Raw genomic sequence first — 19,728 nt, 5'->3', positions numbered from 1 at the left:
CTCTATAACGTTATCGCCCCTCCACCGCGCACATATTACTCCAGTCTTACAGTTTAGGTCTCTCTCTCTGTATATATTTCACATAACAAACACAAGTTTTTATTTTCAGTCATTATTCCCAACTGCTATATCGAAATCGCAGAGACAGAAAGCCTTAGACCACGAATAACACGTTCTTCAAAATTCCCGGTAAAAATTTGTTTTGAGTTTGTTCTGATTACGCAACGCACAGGAAGGCTTTTGGTCTAGGACAGGGAAAGGCAAACTACGACCCGCCGGAAGGTTCTATCCGGCCCGCGGATAGAATTTTAATTTGCCGAAAGAAATATATATTTACATATTATATATCTATCTCCTTTCTATTATTTAATATTATTTTTTCTTCCTTTTTTTCAAAGGACTGATGATCTTTTTACTTTCTCTATTTTTGTTCTACAAAACATAAATTGACAGAAATAGCAAGCACAGACAGCTTTCAATCGATAAAGTTTTTAACAGCGGAAGTTCTTTGTTACTTATAGCTGTAGGTTGGCGCCAAAAAGCGTTATCTCTTTCTTGGGGAGCAGACATATGGGAATTCAATTACAGGTGAATTAAAAGACCTCTTGACTTAATCTTAATCTTAAAAAAACTTGATTAATAAAACTTAATCTGTTTGCTGGGCAGCTAGCTAGTCTCATTTCCCGAGGTTAAATTCAATACCCTCAGTAAATGAAGAGAAGCTTAAGAATTATGAAGATGGCTTGAAAAAACTGCATTTTGAGTTCGAACTAAGATTTCAAGATTTCAGTGCCATTCAAATAGAATTGGATATTTTTACCATGTCCTTCAACGTAAATTGTGAAGCAGTGAGGTCAGATTTGCAGCTTGAATTCATTGAGTTGCAATCTAACAATCATCTGAAGCAGTTGTTTCTAAATATGCCAAAATTAGAGTTTTACAAATCATTATCGAAAATAAGTTTCACAAATTTAGTATCTCACGCCCAAAATATCAGTGCTATGTTTGTTTCATCTTATATATGTGAACAAGTATTTTCAACCATAAACCTTAGAAAGAATTATTTCAGAAGTAGACTGACCGATGAGCATTTAGCCTCAATATCAGGAACTTATAAAAATGAAATCGCAATTTCATTCATCTCGTTAACATATTTAAATTGCAATACTTGTATTATATATTTTTTAATTTTATCTTGGCCCACGAAACATTTTTTTCTCGATTTTTTACGTAAAAGTTTGCCCATCCCTGGTCTAGGGAATTGGAGTGCCTCCGTGGATCGTTTTCTAAAGGAAATTGGTTAACATTCATGCTACACATGGGTAAAAACCAAGAAAACATTTATACAGTCAGCCCATTCGAAGAGGTTCCAAACCTGTACTACCACTGCTCGGTGGTTTTAGGGAACTGACCATTGGTTAGCAACCAGTAAGAATGTTTGATGCGAAAGAAATACGAGTATTATACTAATTCTCGCCTTTTAATTTCGGCCGTTTAGAGGGAGTCGGCTCTTATTTTTATCCCTCTTATTTTTGCTTATGACACTTTTAAATAAAGTTGCCTTTCATTATGAATCGAACGAGTTTGAGTTGCATCGGCTCCAAAACAATGAAGTAATATACTTATTTGCATTCAAAAACAAGCACCTCATGGGAGTAATTGCCTCTTTACTCAAAATCCATAATATTGCACTATTATTTCCGCATATCTTTTTACGTTAAAGCTTGTAAGATTTTGTTACGAAACACCTTCTTTCTACTAAATATTACTGCAAATACTACCCTGAGAAAACTGTTTGTAGCTGCTTTTGAATGTTCCATCCACTTAAAAAAAAACTATGTTATATTTTAAATCTTGTCTTCCTTTTTCAGTGCTAAATATGAGAATTCTACGTTTTGGTTATCGTACAAAAGAAAACTGGTGAAATCGTAGAAACAAATAACTAACTAGTTTCAGCGAGGAACTTTGGTCTCTTACGTATATTCTGTAAAGAAACTGACTTGAAATTTTGATGCGATGATATATTGATTACAAAGCCATTACTCTTATCAGTCATTGATTTCATCATAAAAAATTTTTGATACTCGGCCAACTTAACTCGTTTATGTGCATTCGACATTTAACTTTCGCTTCGGCTATGCCAGACGAACGAATAAGTTACGAAGCTCAAAAAACACTTCAGTTTGCATCGCCGTCCACTCTTGGCATCTTTCATTCTTAAAATAGCTCCACCTGGTTTTTAACTTTAGAACGCGCATCAATACGAAACTGCAAATATCGATAGGTTCTGAGGAGCGCACAATGGTTTCCCTTTTTAAGGATAAATTCATTTTGTATAAATTTTCTAAAAGGAACACCAACTAAAACACTTCAGCATAACTCAAAGCACCGCCAAAGCGGGAATGGACTCTAAAGAACAATCATGTGTGAATAAATCATAAGTTGATTGAATGTTTCTGTTTGGCGGTGCGGATGTCATACGTGTTTTGCTCTTTATTGGTTACATCTGTTAGAAAATTTCATACCCCACCTGTGATGCGCGAAAATGTCGCGTGCGGAAGTGACACATCACCATCCCGCTCGACGTAAACTACAACACGCCACCGAAAGTAGGCACTTTTGAGAAGATTTCAAAACATGCTTTTATACTTTTTATGAGAAGTAATACGTAGCGTATTCGGAAACTAAATACCGTTTCATTCTAGCGCTGTTGCAGCGCTGTGGTAGGCGTCCCGCGCATGCGCACTAGTCTTTATTGTTCACTGACTTTCAATTGTCGCCATTTTGGTTGCTCTATGTTTTGTTTTCAGTTTGCTGTGCACATTCAAAATGTTTAAGACAATTAGTTCTCCCGCTGACTGTGAGATTCGTGCCGTGATTAAATTTTTGAACGCGAGGAATGTTAAACCGGCCGAAATTTATCGTCAAGTGACAGAAGTTTACGGTGAATACGCGATAAGTGATGGTATGGTAATTTCCTGTTATGTTTTTACCACCAATCCTCGAATTCCATATCACAGATTATGTTCTTACTGCATTAATATAATATTAACAAGACATAGTGCACAATAAAAATTAAGCTTTATTTAGGAACTTCGCGCATACTGCCCGACAGCCTGCCTGTTTTGCTCTGCTCGCTACTCGTAAGAAAAATTCTCCTCTAGGGTTGCCACACTTATCGGAGGGCGCAAGGCGCGCTCCTTATCGCCATCACCACAGAGTTTCCCCCCAGTTCCTTTAATGGCTATTCAAAGGAACGACATAGGTTATGAAATTATCTCAGAGTATCCGTACTGTCGGGTATTTTTACATGATTACAAAATTAGAATATAAAATTAGAAAAGATCAAAATGAAATTCAATATATAACAAGGTATTGACACATATAATAAACATGAAATAACAAGAAATATGTTAAGATATGAATTTAAAAAAAATGTTTTAAATTGTTATGTAAGAAGCAAGTTTCTTAGGGAAGTGAACATGTCTTCCCGATCTGGTGACAGTTTGTGTCTTAGAGAGTTCGTTTGCAGATTTATTCTGCTGAACTGTCTTTAAGTCTTTATTTGTTTTCAGTTCAGGCAAATTAGAGTCCGAAAGCAAATAGGCTGGTTTCACACGGTCTATAGACACAGTAGATTTCAGACCGTTAACATCTATTGTGAAAGTTTTGTCCGTTCTAGAAAGGACTTTATGCGGACCTGTGTATGGTTGGCACAGAGGTGGCTTTACTCGATCGACACGTAAGTATACATGCGTACACGACTTTAAGGTAGCACTTACGTAACATTTTTCTTGGCAATGTGCAGATGTTGCTATTGGATTCAATTGTTGCATTCTATGCCGGAGATTCGTGATAAATTGTGTGTCATACGAAGATATCTTAGATGACGTTATCATATCACTAGGCAGCTTGAGAGTTGTGCCGTACACCAGTTCAGCACAAGATGACTGTAGATCTTCCTTTACGGCTGTCCGAATACCAAGCATAATAACTGGTAGTGTTTCAGTCCAGTTATTGGTCTCGTGAGCCTTGAGAGAAGATTTTAAATGTCGATGAAATCGTTCAACAATGCCGTTGGACATTGGATGATAAGCTGTTGTAGTGATTCTGTTCGTACCCAAAATGCGCGTGAATTCTGCAAAAAGTGCGGATCTCATTTGAGAACCTTGGTCTGTTGTTATGATCGATGGGCAGCCAAAACGAGATATCCAACAGTTGAAGATGGCTCTGCAAATGGTTTCCGTTTTCATATCCGGGATGGGAATGGCTTCAGGCCATCTGGAGAATCTATCTATTAGAGTCAAAAGGTACACATTGCGTTCTGATGGAGGTAACGGTCCGACGATATCCATATGGATTTCTGAAAAACGTGCATCAGGAAGAGAGAATGTGCCCAGTGGTGCTTTAGTATGCCTAGTAATTTTCGATTTTTGGCAAGATTCACAGGATTTCACCCAATTTTTGATATGACGTTTCATATCGGGCCATACATAACGAGAACAAATAAGCTTCGTAGTAGCTGCAATTCCTGGATGTGACAGATTATGCAGATGATTAAAGATGAGTCTGCGAAAGGAATTCGGAACAAATGGACGAGGAATGTCTGTTGATATGTCACAAAGAATATTACCATCAGAATATTGGCACGGTTTAAATTCCAGTTTCAAAGATGATGTGTTGTTTTTGAGAAGGTCTTGTACCTCGGATCATGCCGTTGAGCTTCCGAAAATTTTTTAAAATCCAAAAATGGAGATTTTGTTATGGAATCAATTTCGATTCTTGAAAGAGCGTCAGCAACGACGTTTTTTGAACCTTGCACATGCCTAATATCAGTAGAGTACTGAGAAATAAAATCTAAATGGCGCAATTGTCGAGGTGAACATTTATGAGGGTTCTGTTTAAAAGCGTATATTAACGGTTTTTGATCCGTATAAATTATAAAATTTCTGCCCTCTAACATGTGTCGGAATTTCTTAATTGCAGAATAAATAGAAAATAATTCCCTATCGTACGCGGACCATTTCTGTTGACTTTTACTGAGTTTCATAGAGAAAAATGCTATAGGTTCCCATGTTTGTTGAGACAACTGCATAAGTGTGCCGCCGATTGTGACGTCTGAGGCATCTACCCAGATGCTTAGCTGGGCTCCGGGAATAGGGTGTCTCAAAAGGGTAGCCTGAGCAATGGCATTTTTGGCAGCAATAAAGGCTTGTTCAGCATTCTCGTTCCAATTTAATTGTGGGGATGAATCCTGAACACGAGAACGAGATTTCTTTTTATTAATATAGCCTTCTAACAATTTTATTAAAGGAGAAAGAATATGTGCTGCTTTAGGTATGAAACATCTATAAAAGTTAAACATGCCTAAAAATCGGCGAAGCTGAGTGAGAGTGGTAGGTTGAGGAAAATCTAAAATACATTTGACTTTGTCAGGAAGAGGTTCAATTCCGTTTTCACTAAGGTGAAAACCTAAGAAATCAATAGATGTTTGACCAAAGGTGCATTTTGAAACATTTATGCAAAGTCCATATTCCTGAAGTTTGGAAAATAAAGCTTTCAAATGCCTGCAATGTTCCTCAGAATCTTTAGAGGCTATGAGCAAGTCATCGACAAAAGCGTAAACGCCTTCTAAATCCCGCGTGACTTCATCTATAAAACGTTGAAAAGTCGCAGATGCATTGCATAAGCCGAATTGCATACGGATACTTTCGAATAAACCGAATGGTGTGCATATGGCGGTTTTGTGGATGTCGGCTGGGTTAATTGGTATTTGATGGTATGCCTTAATCAGGTCGACATGACTAAAAATTTTAGTACCGTGCAATGCAGCAGTAAAATCGGCTAAGCATGGAATAGGGTATTTGTCTTTTATTGTTTGAGTGTTCAATGCTCGATAATCTCCTACAGGTCTCCATTCCAGACTTCCCTTTTTTGGAACCATGTGAAGTGGGGATGCATAATTGCTGCTCGAAGGTCTCAAATGCCCCAATTGCATCATAGTTTGAAATTCTTGTTTTGCTATTTTTAAGCGATCTGGAGCTAACCGACGAGGTTTTGCAACCACAGGTGGACCTTTAGTTATGATATAATGAACGGTGTTATGTTTAACAGGTTGGTTAGGATCTGGTAATCTAGTAACTGAAGGAAATTCTTTTAAAATTTTGTGATATGGTGTATCACTAAATACAGTTTTTACTGAATACATGCTTGCATTTTTCACGCAACCGACGGTTTTAAAATGCGTTTTTAAATCTTTGAGACATTTGTTTCTGAGATCAGGCACCAATTCAAAGAAATGGTGTGTGTGTGTGTGTATTTAATTATGGCAAAGCACACGAGGGCTATCTGCCTAAGGGGAGGGATGCCTTTCGTGGAGGACTTTCTAAGGGAAACTGGCTCGTATACACGTTACACATGGGGAAAACCACGAAAACGCCCATGCAGCCAGCCCGTTCGCGGGATTCGAACCTCGGACCGAACTACCAGTGTTCAGCGACTTTACCGCTCGGCCGCTGGTGGGCCTCAAAGAAATGGAGAAAATCTGCTCCAAGAATGGGTGTAGTAACATTTGCTATAAGAAAAGTCCATGTAAACTGTCGTCTTAATTTGAAATCCAAAGAAAGTGTTTTTTGACCATAAACATGAATAGTAGAAGAATTAGCAGCGAAAAGTGTTTGTTGGGACGAATTCCGTTTTTGAGAATTATTTGCTGGAAGTAAGGACACGTCAGAGCCGGTATCGACCAAGAATGAAAGGTTTGTTCTACGGTCACGAACGAACAGGCGACGTGAAACTTGAGGCAAAGAATAAGTCGCCTTTATTCTTTGCTGGTTTCGTTTCCCTGCCATGAACAAGGTTTTGTACATCTGTCATCTCTACACTTTTTCCCAAAACGTCTATGATACCAGCAAACAGAATAATCTCTCCTTTTGGAATTGCTTCTTTCCTTATTGCGATCTCCGCGATTTGGCGAGCGACCACGAGAAAAAGAAATGCGATCAATACGTTTGTTTAATTTTTCTATTTGTTTAAATAATTTATCCTCAAGAGACTGATCGACTGTGCGAGAAACGGCACACGTCCCTGGGGTTGGATTTACTTCTAAAATTCTGTCGGCAATTTCTGCAGCTTTATCTACAGTTAAATTGGAAACCGCTGCCAAAATAGACTGAACAGTCGAAGGCAAACTTTGAAGGAATAATTCTAACATTAAGTTATCAGGAACACTTAATGATTCTGCTCGACGCTTCATATTTCTTCATATATTAAGCAAATCGGAAGGTTTTCGAGAGCCTAATTCTTCTCCAGATAATAATTGGCGAATTTCTTGCTGAGAAGATTCTCCTGAACGATTTATTAACTCAGTTTTGAGCTTTGCATATGGATCAATAGGGTCTGGTTTCATAAGTAAATCCCGTACTATTGAAGCAATATCTGGAGGAAGATGAGAAACTACATAATTATATTTAGTAATGGATTCTGTGATAGGTTTGGGGGTGGCAAGAGCAAAAGTACTTTCACACATAATAAACCATAAAGATGGGTCTGATCGGTTATAAACCGGAATTTGGACGGCATGAACATCAGACATTGTGCAAGGTTTTTAAGCCAAAATAAAAGCAAAAATTTAACTAAAGAAAATGAAATTAAATGATAAGTAGAAAACAGAATTATAAAATGATCTATAATTACTACTCATCTGTGATCCGGAGGACGAAAACCGATGTAATCCATTACTTCTGGTTTGGAGATCTTGAGTGATGGCTTGTAGTCATAACCGAAAGTGCTTGAGAACTGTTCATACGATTTAACACAGTCCGGGTTACCATTATGGTAATTTCCTGTTATGTTTTTACCACCAATCCTCGAATTCCATATCACAGATTATGTTCTTACTGCATTAATATAATATTAACAAGACATAGTGCACAATAAAAATTAAGCTTTATTTAGGAACTTCGCGCATACTGCCCGACAGCCTGCCTGTTTTGCTCTGCTCGCTACTCGTAAGAAAACTTCTCCTCTAGGGTTGCCACACTTATCGGAGGGCGCAAGGCGCGCTCCTTATCGCCATCACCACAATGGAATGGTGAGAAAGTGGGTAAGAATGTTTAATGCAGGTCGAACAAATGTCCACGCCGAGGCTCGGAGTGGTCGGCCTTCTGTTGTCACCGATGATTTGGTAAGGAAAGTTGACGAAGCAATTCATGAGAACAGACGCTTCACAATGATAACTCTTTCAGAGGCATTTCCACAAATTTCACGTACTGTTTTGTTCGAAATTGTGTCTGACAGCTTGAATTATCGCAAACTGTGTTCCCGATGGGTTCCAAAAATGCTCACTGATGTTCACAAAACAAAGCGACTTGGTAGTGCCCTGACATTTCTCACGCGGTACAGTGATGAGGGAGAAAACTTTTTAAACCAAATTGTGACAGGTGATGACACTTGGGTGTGTCATTTCACACCAGAATCGAAAGAACAATCGATGGAGTGGAGACACACTCATTTTCCGAAAAAACAAAAGTTCAAAGTGACAATGTCATCACAAAAAATCATGTGCACTGTCTTCTGGGATAGGAAAGGCGTTTTGCTTACTGAATTTCTTCCCAGAGGTGAAGCCATTAATGCGGCACGATTATGTGAGACTGTAACAAAACTAAGGCGTGCCATTCAAAACAAACGAAGAGGAATGCTCAGTAAAGGAATTGTGTTGCTCTATGACAATGCTCGGCCCCATACTGCTGGTGTTACTCAATCGTTAATTCGACAGTTTCATTGGGAGCACTTCGATCACCCGCCGTACAGCCCGGACTTGGCGTCGTCCGACTATCACTTGTTCCTGCACATGAAGCGCGAGCTTGGTGGCAAGCGCTTTGGATCTGATGATGACACGAAAAATGCTGTGGAGTCGTGGTTATCGAAACTGGCGGGAAGTTTCTTTGACGATGGTATACAAAAACTGGTCACCCGCTATGACAAGTGTTTGATCATTGGCGGAAATTATGTTGAAAAATAGTTTAAGACATGTATTTTCATGTAAAAATAAAATTGGATTCGAAAAAATTGTTTTACTATTTTTTTTTTTTTTTTTTTTTTTTTTTTTTTTTTCAAAACGGTACTTAGTTTCTGAATACGCCTCGTAATTATGTACGCATAAAATCGCGTGTTTAAAACGGGCTGCTCCAAACTGCAATGCGAAACGGTAAGGGAAGGACGGAAAAGAAAATATTGTGGTATTATACCACCATAAAAAATAATGGCAGGGTGGAGAGTCGGTTGTACTTTCATTCATTTAATAAAGAAAAGCCTTGATTACTCAAGACATAGCTGAACACTATTCTTTTTTTACCCCCCCCCCTTTTTTTTTTAACTGGATGGTTTGCCACAAGGTTTGTAACAAATATTTCCCTCATGTCAAATGGCAGCATTTTTATTTCATCATGATACTAAATTTCTGTTGTGAAAACAACAACACTTTCTTCGAGGTGTTGAAGATAAAAAGAAATGTTTTCAGAAAGAAGAACTAAAAATCAATGATACCAAATGCTTCATTAAACTACAATTTAATGTCCAAATTTATTTATTTAGTTGCCGACTAAATTTTTAAACTTTAATCCCCGTAATGCCTTTATTTTCTAAAATGTATTTAACTGATAAGACAAATACATTCATTTAATTAAAATAATTATGTGTAGACGTAATCAGAATATCAGAAAACTGCGTTGGCTTTATTATTTATGATCGTTATTTTAAAATACAGTCAATTGCCGATTAATTAGGAGAGGATTAACCGGCCCCTATCAAAAAAAAGTTACATTCTTATATTGAAGAACGCTAGAAAAATAACGATCACAAATCATCTGCGTAAAACAAAACTGCACATAGAAAACACAAAAAGAAAGAGGAGAATTTGTTGGAAAACAAGAGTGACAGCATATGATGTCATAGAACGCCCAATCTGAACTTATTCTCTAAATTAAACTGTTTGAAAATACAGTTAAACTGTTATTAGCATTTTTTGGTTAATTATAATATAAACTATTCCCCTTCTAGCCCACACAGATTAAGTCGTTTTCATCACAATAGTAAGTACGTAATGTAATAATATATCCGGATAAATATTGCACAATATAAAACAAAAACTTCTAAACGACGCCCAATCTGAAATCGATGACATTGTTTACCTCTAAGAAAAACTGTTCTTTAATGCCATTTTTCTCTTACTTCATACATTTCTTTCGGTACTGTCTATTGATATTCTATCAATGTTGAAACACTGATTATCTTCGCAACTAAATGAACTTATTCTCTAAATTAAACTGTTTGAAAATACAGTTAAACTGTTATTAGCATTTTTCGGTTAATTATAATATAAACTATTCCCCTTCTAGCCCACACAGATTAACCGCGATTTTGAATTAATCGGATACGTTGTCCTCAGTATAACCCCTGTTAATCATCAGTCAATTGTGATTTATTTCACAGTAACTTATCTGACAGTAACATTAAAACAAGTTTAAAATTGTAACGCGGTGAGAAGCGCAGAACTGCGTCTGTCGTTGCAATGATGCTGGGCCCTGACAATTAAATAACGACTTTGCCCAACCACTCTCAATTTTAAGAGACTTCCCTGGTATTCCCCTCCTCTTCTTCTATCACCAGACTAGTCGAGTAGACTTTCGGCTCGTCACGTATTTTCAGCGTCCGCAAAGACGCTATACACTTACAAGTATCCAGTCTTTCTCTGGGATTCGAATCTATACAGTAACCAGCATCGCTTACCACTATATCGACCAAGGTGGCCCTCTGGTTTAATAGATTATGGCATGCATTAAAGGGCACCAGAACTATCTACTTATGGAAAATAATGTCGTCGTGGAGGACTTTTTAAGGAAAACTAGCTTATACCTACGTTATACACGGGGAAAATCCCGAAAACGCTCTTGCAGCCAGCCTGTTTTCTGCAAGCGCTCCCTATTATGAGAATCTCTGTTTATTCCACTAACGATAAATCAGAACTACGGAAAGGGTTAAGCTAAAATGGTTTTGTATTTTTTTTTTTTTTTTTTTTTTTTTTTTTTGGACTCTCTGACAAAAGATATATATTCGAGCTCTTTTATTAGATTTGTACCAAGAAGACCACCCACCCTCTTATCCAGTGGAGCCCCTTGGGGCCACTCAACTTGAAAATCCATTTGGCTGTTCCCAAGGGACCCAAATGGATGAAAATCACTACACAGGGAACTTCCTGTACTAACGACAAAGCACGAAAGTTTTTTTAGCCAATAAAATAAATCAGCGCTGGAGCCCTTTTATTAGAATTATATTGGAAAACATTATTCACCTCTTCATGATTGAAAAGCATGGTGCCATGGGTCCTAAATGGTTACATTAAGAATTTTAATTAATGTAAATACTACCCTCCCCCCCCCAAAAAAAAATCGACCAATGATTTTTTTTATATATTTTTTTTAACATATTTAAAACAAAAATGCATGCCTTGGTGTCAGTCTTACTCAGTCATAAACAGTTTTCAGCCTAAATTCGAATTTTATTTGCGAAACAACATATTAATGGTGTTTCTCAAAGTTTGTTGCGTACAGCACTTGAGTGTCGCGTTCACGAGAACATTTCTTCACATGAATAAAGAAAGATGCACAACTTTTCACAATAATACAGTATTCTTTATTTAGTTGAACAGCAATATTTCAACAGCACATACAGCAAATATTGAGAACTAAAATAACATGTGTGGGTTGTTTTTAAGGTTTTGTGGGTTAACTTTATTTATTAACTATCAGGTTCTTCGCACTTAAACCATAAAATTCAGTTCCACAGCAATATCACAAAATAATTTAAAAAGAGCTTATCTTTAGAATTTCCGATACACAGTCTTGCGCCCTGGCAATAATTTTTTTTCCCGTACAGTGTTGCCATTGCTCGCTTTGAAATCGTTGAGTTTCTTTATCAAAAACTCATAAATGCTTTATGAAATAAATTCTAAAACAAATTCCAAATTTGGGCTACCAGTTGCCCATATTCGGGTGGAGACTTACGTTACTCAAAATTTGATGGCTCTAGGAACCGTTGTTTTATCACAATGCGAGAAACATACATACATTTATGAAGATTCTTCATTATTTAATTTCTTTAACTATAATACAGGGCAATAATATTTGGTGGAAACAATTTGAAAAGCGAACGCCGTTTATAGTGAAACGCCACAAAATGCCAAAACGAAATTAATAGCCCTCCTGGGCTAATAATTCGATTTGAAATTTATTTTTTCTAACTCTTCATTTTCTTACATTTCTTCTTTCAAGCAGAATTATCGATACTCGTTACAACGACAGTTCATTATAGCGAGCATTCTATTGCAACGAATGGTGAGAGAAGCCTCCAGCTGATAAGAATTATATGAAATTCATTTTCGCTATAGTCGGCACTGGTTATACTGCTTTTTCTTTAGAATGCGAAGAATCATTGTAATCAGCATTAATTGCAATAAAATGTTTTAACGTGAATGATTCTCAACCATTCTTTTCACGAAATTTAATCATGACGAATGGGGGGGGGGGGAGGAAATGGACAACTTACATACTTTCCAATTTTTTTTTCGTCTAAAGGGGCAGTTTGCACAGAAGAACTATTAATTTCGTTTTGGCGTTTTGCGTTGGTTAACTTTTCAAATTGTTGCCACCAAATATTACCGCCCTGTATTATATTTAAAGAAATTAAATAATGAAGAATCTGCATAAATTTATACATGTTTCTCGCACTGTGTTAAAACAATGGTACCTAGAGCCATCAAATTTTGAATTACGTACCTTTCCACCCGAATATGGACATCTGGAAGCCCCAATTTGGAATTTGTTTTATTATCTAGTTCATATTTTGTAAAACTTTAGGTAATTTTTGATTAACAAACTATACAATTTCAATGCGAACAACGGCAAAACTGTACGGGAAAAAATTTTTATCTCCAGCGCGCGAGACTGCGTATCGGAAATTCTAAAGCTATGCTCATTTTAAAATTATTTTGAGATATTGCTATTGAATTGAATTTTATGGCTTAAGTGCGAAGAACATAATATTTAATAAAGTTAACACACAAAACGTTAAAAAAAAAAAGTCCCTTTGGAAGTAATGCAAAATCTGAAAGAGTTCAGATTTTTTTTTTTTTTTTAAATTTTTAATCATTACTACTTTTTTAAAGTATTCACTTGTAATCTGCAGCTTTCAATTCCTCATCTTCTCTGCACGTGCAAAGACACAGACAATAGCTTTTTTTACTTTGTTGTACGAAGTACAGGAAGTGTTGAAATCACGAAAAATTTCGAATATCATATTTCAACGAAAATGTCCATTTTGACCGCTCTCGAATCTATTTGATCGAGGTTACTGCGAGCTACGTACGGGCAGAATAAAAGACTCTTTTCCGAAACAGATTATAAAATGAATTCAGGAGTCACTTTTTTTTTTTTTTTTTTTTTTTTTCCGTGACGTCTGTAGGTCTATATATGCATTTCGTATAACTGAAAAATAAGTAGCCTTAGAACATAGAAATTTTGCATATGGGGACTACTATAACAAGTAGTTGTGCATCTCCTTTTTTTGTTGCTTTCGGCCACACCAAACATATATAAATATGTATTTTGTGAAAACAAAACAATTTTAAGAACTTCGTGTTTAAAAATTTCAACAATACTGTATATGAATATATATTAACCTTCTGTTAACCAGCTCGGTGAGGCTAGTATTTTTATTCTTATATGTTGGTAAACTGAGCAGTTCCTGCTTGATTCAATTGTGATGTTCGCATGGTCTGGTTAAGGTTTTTATGCCTTTAGTATCTGCAAGCAGTAATTGTACAAATTAAAACTCAGTTACTCAGAACAGTTGTAGAACTCAATAACTTAAAAGCTTAAATGGTGCTAACCCTATAGAGACCGCCACTTGTTTACATTTGAAACTCTCAGTACAGTAGTGAATTAAGTCAGTTAGTGTACAAATTTCGGTGTCAGTGAAGCATGGATTGTAAGTGCACAATGTCTTTGGAGCATGAGGACATTTAAAACACTGTCAGTAGGGAATATGGTATTCCTTCTTCCGTTCCATCCAGAGAGGTAGGAACGATTTTTACCTCCGTAATTCCATCACTTGGAGAGTGGGAAAGATTTCCGCTCAAAATTAGGACTGATCAAATCTACTGAGCTCTACAACCGACATGCTGTATTACATCCGACATCCAGTTGACCACAAGGCTAAAGCAAAGGATGGGTTGGTCCCTTTGGAAGGGACGTTGCTGACACGGAGTTCTCCGTAAAGTAGTTCTCCTTTTAAGAAGGTCACGTCCGAATCCTCTTGGGAACAGCGCCTCCCCAAGTGACTAGAACACCACAGTTAGAAAGCTTAAATCTTTATTTGAGTTTCAGAGAAAGCAATTTGTTTTAATTTACAATTATAGCCAAGGTCACTTTTAAAATGAATTTTTATTTAGAAAATGTTAGAAACGGGAAAAATATTTATTAAAAAAATGGCGTCCTTTGCTGTTGCTACCTGCAGCAAAAGGTATTAAAATTTTAAAAAATAACAATAAATAAAGTTACAGAAATGATATTTTACCGATTTTCGTACAGAAATATTCAGTTAATGACTGCACGGCTCACGCGAAACGCCAGCGAATATTTATTAATCCAAAGAATTAACAGGATGGGCAGAAGTCACTTCGATGAATCTGATTATGAATAATGAAAAACAGGCTGTAGGACTGCCAATAAAAAAGGCTGCTAGGTCAGCAACTATCCCAACTATTAATATATTTGGCTTAATTACTTAACAAAATACACCAACACAAACCAAGCAACAGAAAAGAAAATTTTACACAGTGCTTTTGACAGAAGGTAGACCGAAAACGGCACGTCAGGAATTTCGAAATGATAACAATTGCCATGACGAACCGAATGAAAGTAATGCCCAGAGCTGATCGGCTGTCCTGTCATCGATGCAAAAGTAATGTCCTAGGAGAGTAAATACATCTAACCATTTAAAAAAAAAAAAAAAAATTATACTAAAATTAGATTATTTTTCCCCCTCATCATTACTTTTCATGCTTAGGCTTTAAACATATATTTTAGAATAACGAATGAAAACTAACAAAGATGAATTATATCGCTTAAACAATTCATAAAGAACATAAAACCCAGTAAAAATAGTAGTTCTAAAAACATTAAATATACTACGCAGAATATAATAATTAACATGTAGATACTGTGTTCATCAATTATGCGGTTCGGAAAGATATCAATATACATTATTGTACATACAAATACCTTTAAATTTCATCCATTTTAATTTTTTAATTTATCAGGACTTCAACTTTTATACAATCGTACATTTATGATATATAAAACGATGATAATATAAAAGACAAATGCTTTTAAAATAATAAAGAAACTATGCTTTTTCAAATAACAAAACGAGTACGCACATACGGTTATTTGGCAGGATGCAAAATTTTTTATTCTTCTCTAATCTCAGATGCAACCAAAGAGATAACTGTTACAGAATAATTATGTTATTACCTTTTTTTCTAATTCTTAATTAGCTTAACTGTAATTTTATCTTAAAATATTTTAATCTACAGATTTTTAAAGATTATATTAAGACGTATACAAAAAATTAAATTCGTTACCAATTTTAACTCTGTACGACTAATTACTTTTTTTTAATTGCTGACGTATATTAATAGCTTTTGCATTATGCTGTATTTAATTTAAAGCGCACAGGGCTTCAGTAACGCAGAAGTCAGTCATTAATTAGCGACAGATAATATGACGAAATTGTTTAATACCTTCATACAAAATTTTGAAAAATTTACGGATGTTCACGTAGTTTTAAAGAGTGTACAATTAGGTAACATGGTTTAAGAATAATCGTAATTATAATAGAATAACCCATCAGAATAATCGTAATATTTCATAAAAATTCAATTAATGCAGTCATCAATTATTATGAATTTATGACTATATTACATTATTAAATCAGATTCTTATTTATTGATTACATATACCTAAATTATTATAATCATAAATATATACTGATTAAAAATACCAATCATAAACAGCACGTCAACAAAATTGTTAAGTCTAAATTCGTACTAAATCAAAAATTGAAGAAAACAATATGATTGCTTCTTAGCCTTCAATATACACTTCTTATATACAATTCAAATAAGTTCATACAACACTTGCCACGTTCTGAAAGCTGCTTGGTTCAGTCAGGGAACTCATCATTCGAAACTCTCTTTAACTCTGATTAAGGTTTTTTGAATCTCTTCAATGATAACAAAATATTTAGCTTTGGAAATGAGACTTCAGTTTAGGGAAGAGAAAACAATTTGCAGGTACCAAATCTGATGATGAATGAGAGGAAGGCGAGAACTGTATTACTTTATTTTGCTTTCGCTAAAAACTGCTTGACCTAGTAGGTTTTGTTTGTGGTAACTAGAACTGTATTACTTTATTTTGCTTTTGCTAAAAACTGCTTGATCTAGTAGGTTTTGTTTGTGGTAACTAGAACTGTATTACTTTATTTTGCTTTTGCTAAAAACTGCTTGATCTAGTAGGTTTTTGTTTGTGGTAACTATGAACGTCCACCGAAGTTTTTGTGGCCGTGTTTAATCCTTCCTCAATCAAAGTTGATTTATCTCGGGATCATAAGACAAGCATCAAGTTTTATCACCAATCACAATTCATTCGAAAAATCTTACTCCCCCCCCCACACACACACACTTCCTAAGAAAACATTGCTGTTGTTTCGAATCCACAACAGATGTTTGCAGCAAATGATTCATGGAAAATTCTGCCCGTAAGCATTGATATTTTAGGAGAAAGCAACTGTGAATCTCATAGAAATAGTCAATGCTATCAATTATCATTTAGCAGACTTGCTAAAATCTGCTACAAAAAAAAAAAAAAAAAAAAAAAAAAAAAGGAAGAAGGGAAAAAAAAAAAAAAACTGAAAGGTTTCAGATTTTAAATTACGTCAAAAGGGGGTGTTTTTTCAACATTTTGTGTGTTACGTTTATTTTTTAAATATCATGTTCTTCGCACTTAAACCTTAAAATTCAGTTTAAGAGCAATATCACAATTTTAAAATGAGCATATCTTTAGAATTTCAGATACACGGTCTCTCGCGCTGGAAATTAAAAAAAAAAAAAAAAAAAAAAAAAAAAATTCAGTACAGTTTTGCCATTGCTCGCTTTGAAATCGTTTCAAAAATTACCTAAAGTTTTACAAAATACGAAATGGATAATAAAAGAAATTCCAAATTTGGGCTTCTAGATGCCCATATTCGCAGTAGGATTACGTCATTCAAAAGTAGATGACGCTAGGTATCGTTGTTTTGTCACAATGAGAGAAACATACATACATTTATGCAGATTATTCATTATTTAATTTCTTCAAATATAATACAGGGCGATAATATTTGGTGGCAACAGTATGAAAAGTGAAACGGACACTCAGCGAATCAACGGAAAATCGAAAAACGAAAACAATAGTCCCTCAGAGACAAAGCCCCTTTGGACTTAAGAAAAAAAATAATAATTAAAAAAAAAAGAGTCCTAAAACTCTGTGCATACACCGATTTAAAGATTTATACCAGCACTAATTAATATAGCTAGAAAACACTAATAAATAATTAATACTTATTCAAATATATCACTGCTTTAATTTAAAAGATATTTTATTTTTTTATAATATTACAGCTTTAATTTTAAAAACCAATAAAGTAATCAGTATTTTTAATATTTATAGGTGAAACCTGCAGGCTTAGCTGCAATAAGCTCCAACTAAAATACTTTCATTGCAGTTCATTTTTGCATTTCATTACCATTTTGTTGAAAAAAAAATATGGTACTTTTTATCTGGACCAGATTCAGAAATGTATGTACGTATGTACGTGTGTATGGATGCATGTGCGTATTTATACACAGGCATACGTACTTATATACAAGCTTACATGAAAACATATATTCATACACACATGCATACATATATACACTTCTGAATCCGGTCCCGATAACAGAATAGTTCCAAAAATACGGTCAGTAAGTAATTATGTATTTTTCCTCGAAGCATATTAAAAGAATTAAAAAAAAATAATTAATATTCCTCGAATTGTAAAATTCCAATTGCTAGAAGTAATAAATACTTTCCCTTACAATTATTTTAATGAATCGACTTCGAGCAAAATTTTAAAACTAATGATCAAACTGATTCTGATCAAATAATTAAACCAGAGAACTTGATTAAATTCTATGATATAACTTTTGAAAATTTATATTTATGTTAGAAACGACATTAGCGAAGTCCCCAAAAATTTTTATTACCGTAATGTTATGTTACAGATCCATGCCAATATCATTCCATGTTAGCTGATAAGCATTGCGATTTCATGAACCACAGATATTTTATATACCTTCGGTACGACCTGGATATTAGCCGGTTTCCTAAGTGTTGCCATTCCACATGACGTAAAATACCTAATTTATCCTTTAAATAATAACTGTGTGGCTTAAAAAACTGAACGATTTAAAAGCAGCTAACGCACTTCTTTAAAACACTGACTTCCAGATCAAGCAGAAATTACCCACATTTTACTTCAATGTATTATTGCTAATTTAAACCATTTGTTTTCTTAACTGTATTTTACTTATAATGCATTCATTTGAAAATTACATATATTTGCTGTAATCAACTAACTTAACGTCATTTATACATAGCTTTTTTTTTAATTATAATAAAATATTAATAGTTTTAAAAAATTCACGTATGAATTCATTAATGAGCATAATCATACAAGGTTACAGTTCATGTCATAAACATCTGAAAAAAAATATAGGAAACGTCAACTTTCTAAATTTAGAAAGCGTAGGAAGTATACAGAAAGTTTTAAAAACTGACAAATAAGTGGATAAAATCCGTTGCATAGTGTATTTACTTTTGCGTGAAGTTCACCAAGTTCACAAGAATACCAAAATAAAAAAAAGTTGGAACATTTTTTTATTTTCAGTGTAATCCACAAAATGCACGTGACACCCATCTGTGGGCCTCGCACCAAGAGCTCTTTATAAACATCCATTCGTTCCTGCAATCAGGGCACACGGTACAATTTTGGCGCGAATCGCGTCATATTCCAAAAATCTTTTCTCCCTTTCATTTCACCCATCAATTAAAAAAAAAATAACAAAAACACTCACCCAAAATATAAGATTGAAAACGACGACCAGATATTTCATACAAGCATAACATCCGCCTAAACCCATTTTCGAACAAGAGGTCTTTTCTTTCTAACACAATAAAAACAAAAGCCCAGACACGACTAAACCCTACACCAGATTCACAAAACTCGCAATAGTTTTAGTCAGCCGTCTTTTTCGAGCAAATGTGGTTGAAGATCAGAAATAGATTCTTTCCAACGCATGCGCACGAGGAATCCTTGCTTCCTGTGAATGTGGCGCCAACCAGCGGCACCTTAAGAAAACTTTCTTCCGTTAAGATTTCCCTCTACGTAAACACGCATGGTTACCGGATATTTAACAGAAACAGGCGCAACTTTCGTACTAGCCATTTTCAGCCAATTTCAGTTTCAAATTAAGAGCTAAATTTTATTTAAAGCTGTGGTCGCAAACAGGCGACCACCGAAGCAGCTTTACAC

The 19,728-nt window shown here is 35.2% G+C and overlaps 1 protein-coding gene across 1 annotated transcript in view; it reads right to left on the bottom strand.

Annotated features, from left to right (window-relative positions):
• The window catches only part of LOC118179627 (CD9 antigen-like), a 211,092-nt gene extending 191,650 nt beyond the window's left edge, over nucleotides 1-19,442 (bottom strand). Inside the window, exon 1 of the mRNA XM_085815865.1 lies at nucleotides 19,271-19,442. Within this exon, the coding sequence (XP_085671991.1) occupies nucleotides 19,271-19,336 (66 nt within the window). The 5' untranslated portion in view covers nucleotides 19,337-19,442. The remainder of the gene's footprint in view (nucleotides 1-19,270) is intronic.
• Nucleotides 19,443-19,728: the final 286 nt, after the last annotated feature.

Source organism: Stegodyphus dumicola, chromosome 4, assembly GCF_044657685.1.
Source record: "Stegodyphus dumicola isolate Sdum_Otavi_A_Nest chromosome 4, ASM4465768v1".
Taxonomy (NCBI): Eukaryota; Metazoa; Arthropoda; class Arachnida; order Araneae; family Eresidae; genus Stegodyphus; species Stegodyphus dumicola.
The sequence above is the reverse complement of the archived record's forward strand: the minus strand, read 5'-3'. Positions and strand labels throughout refer to the sequence as shown.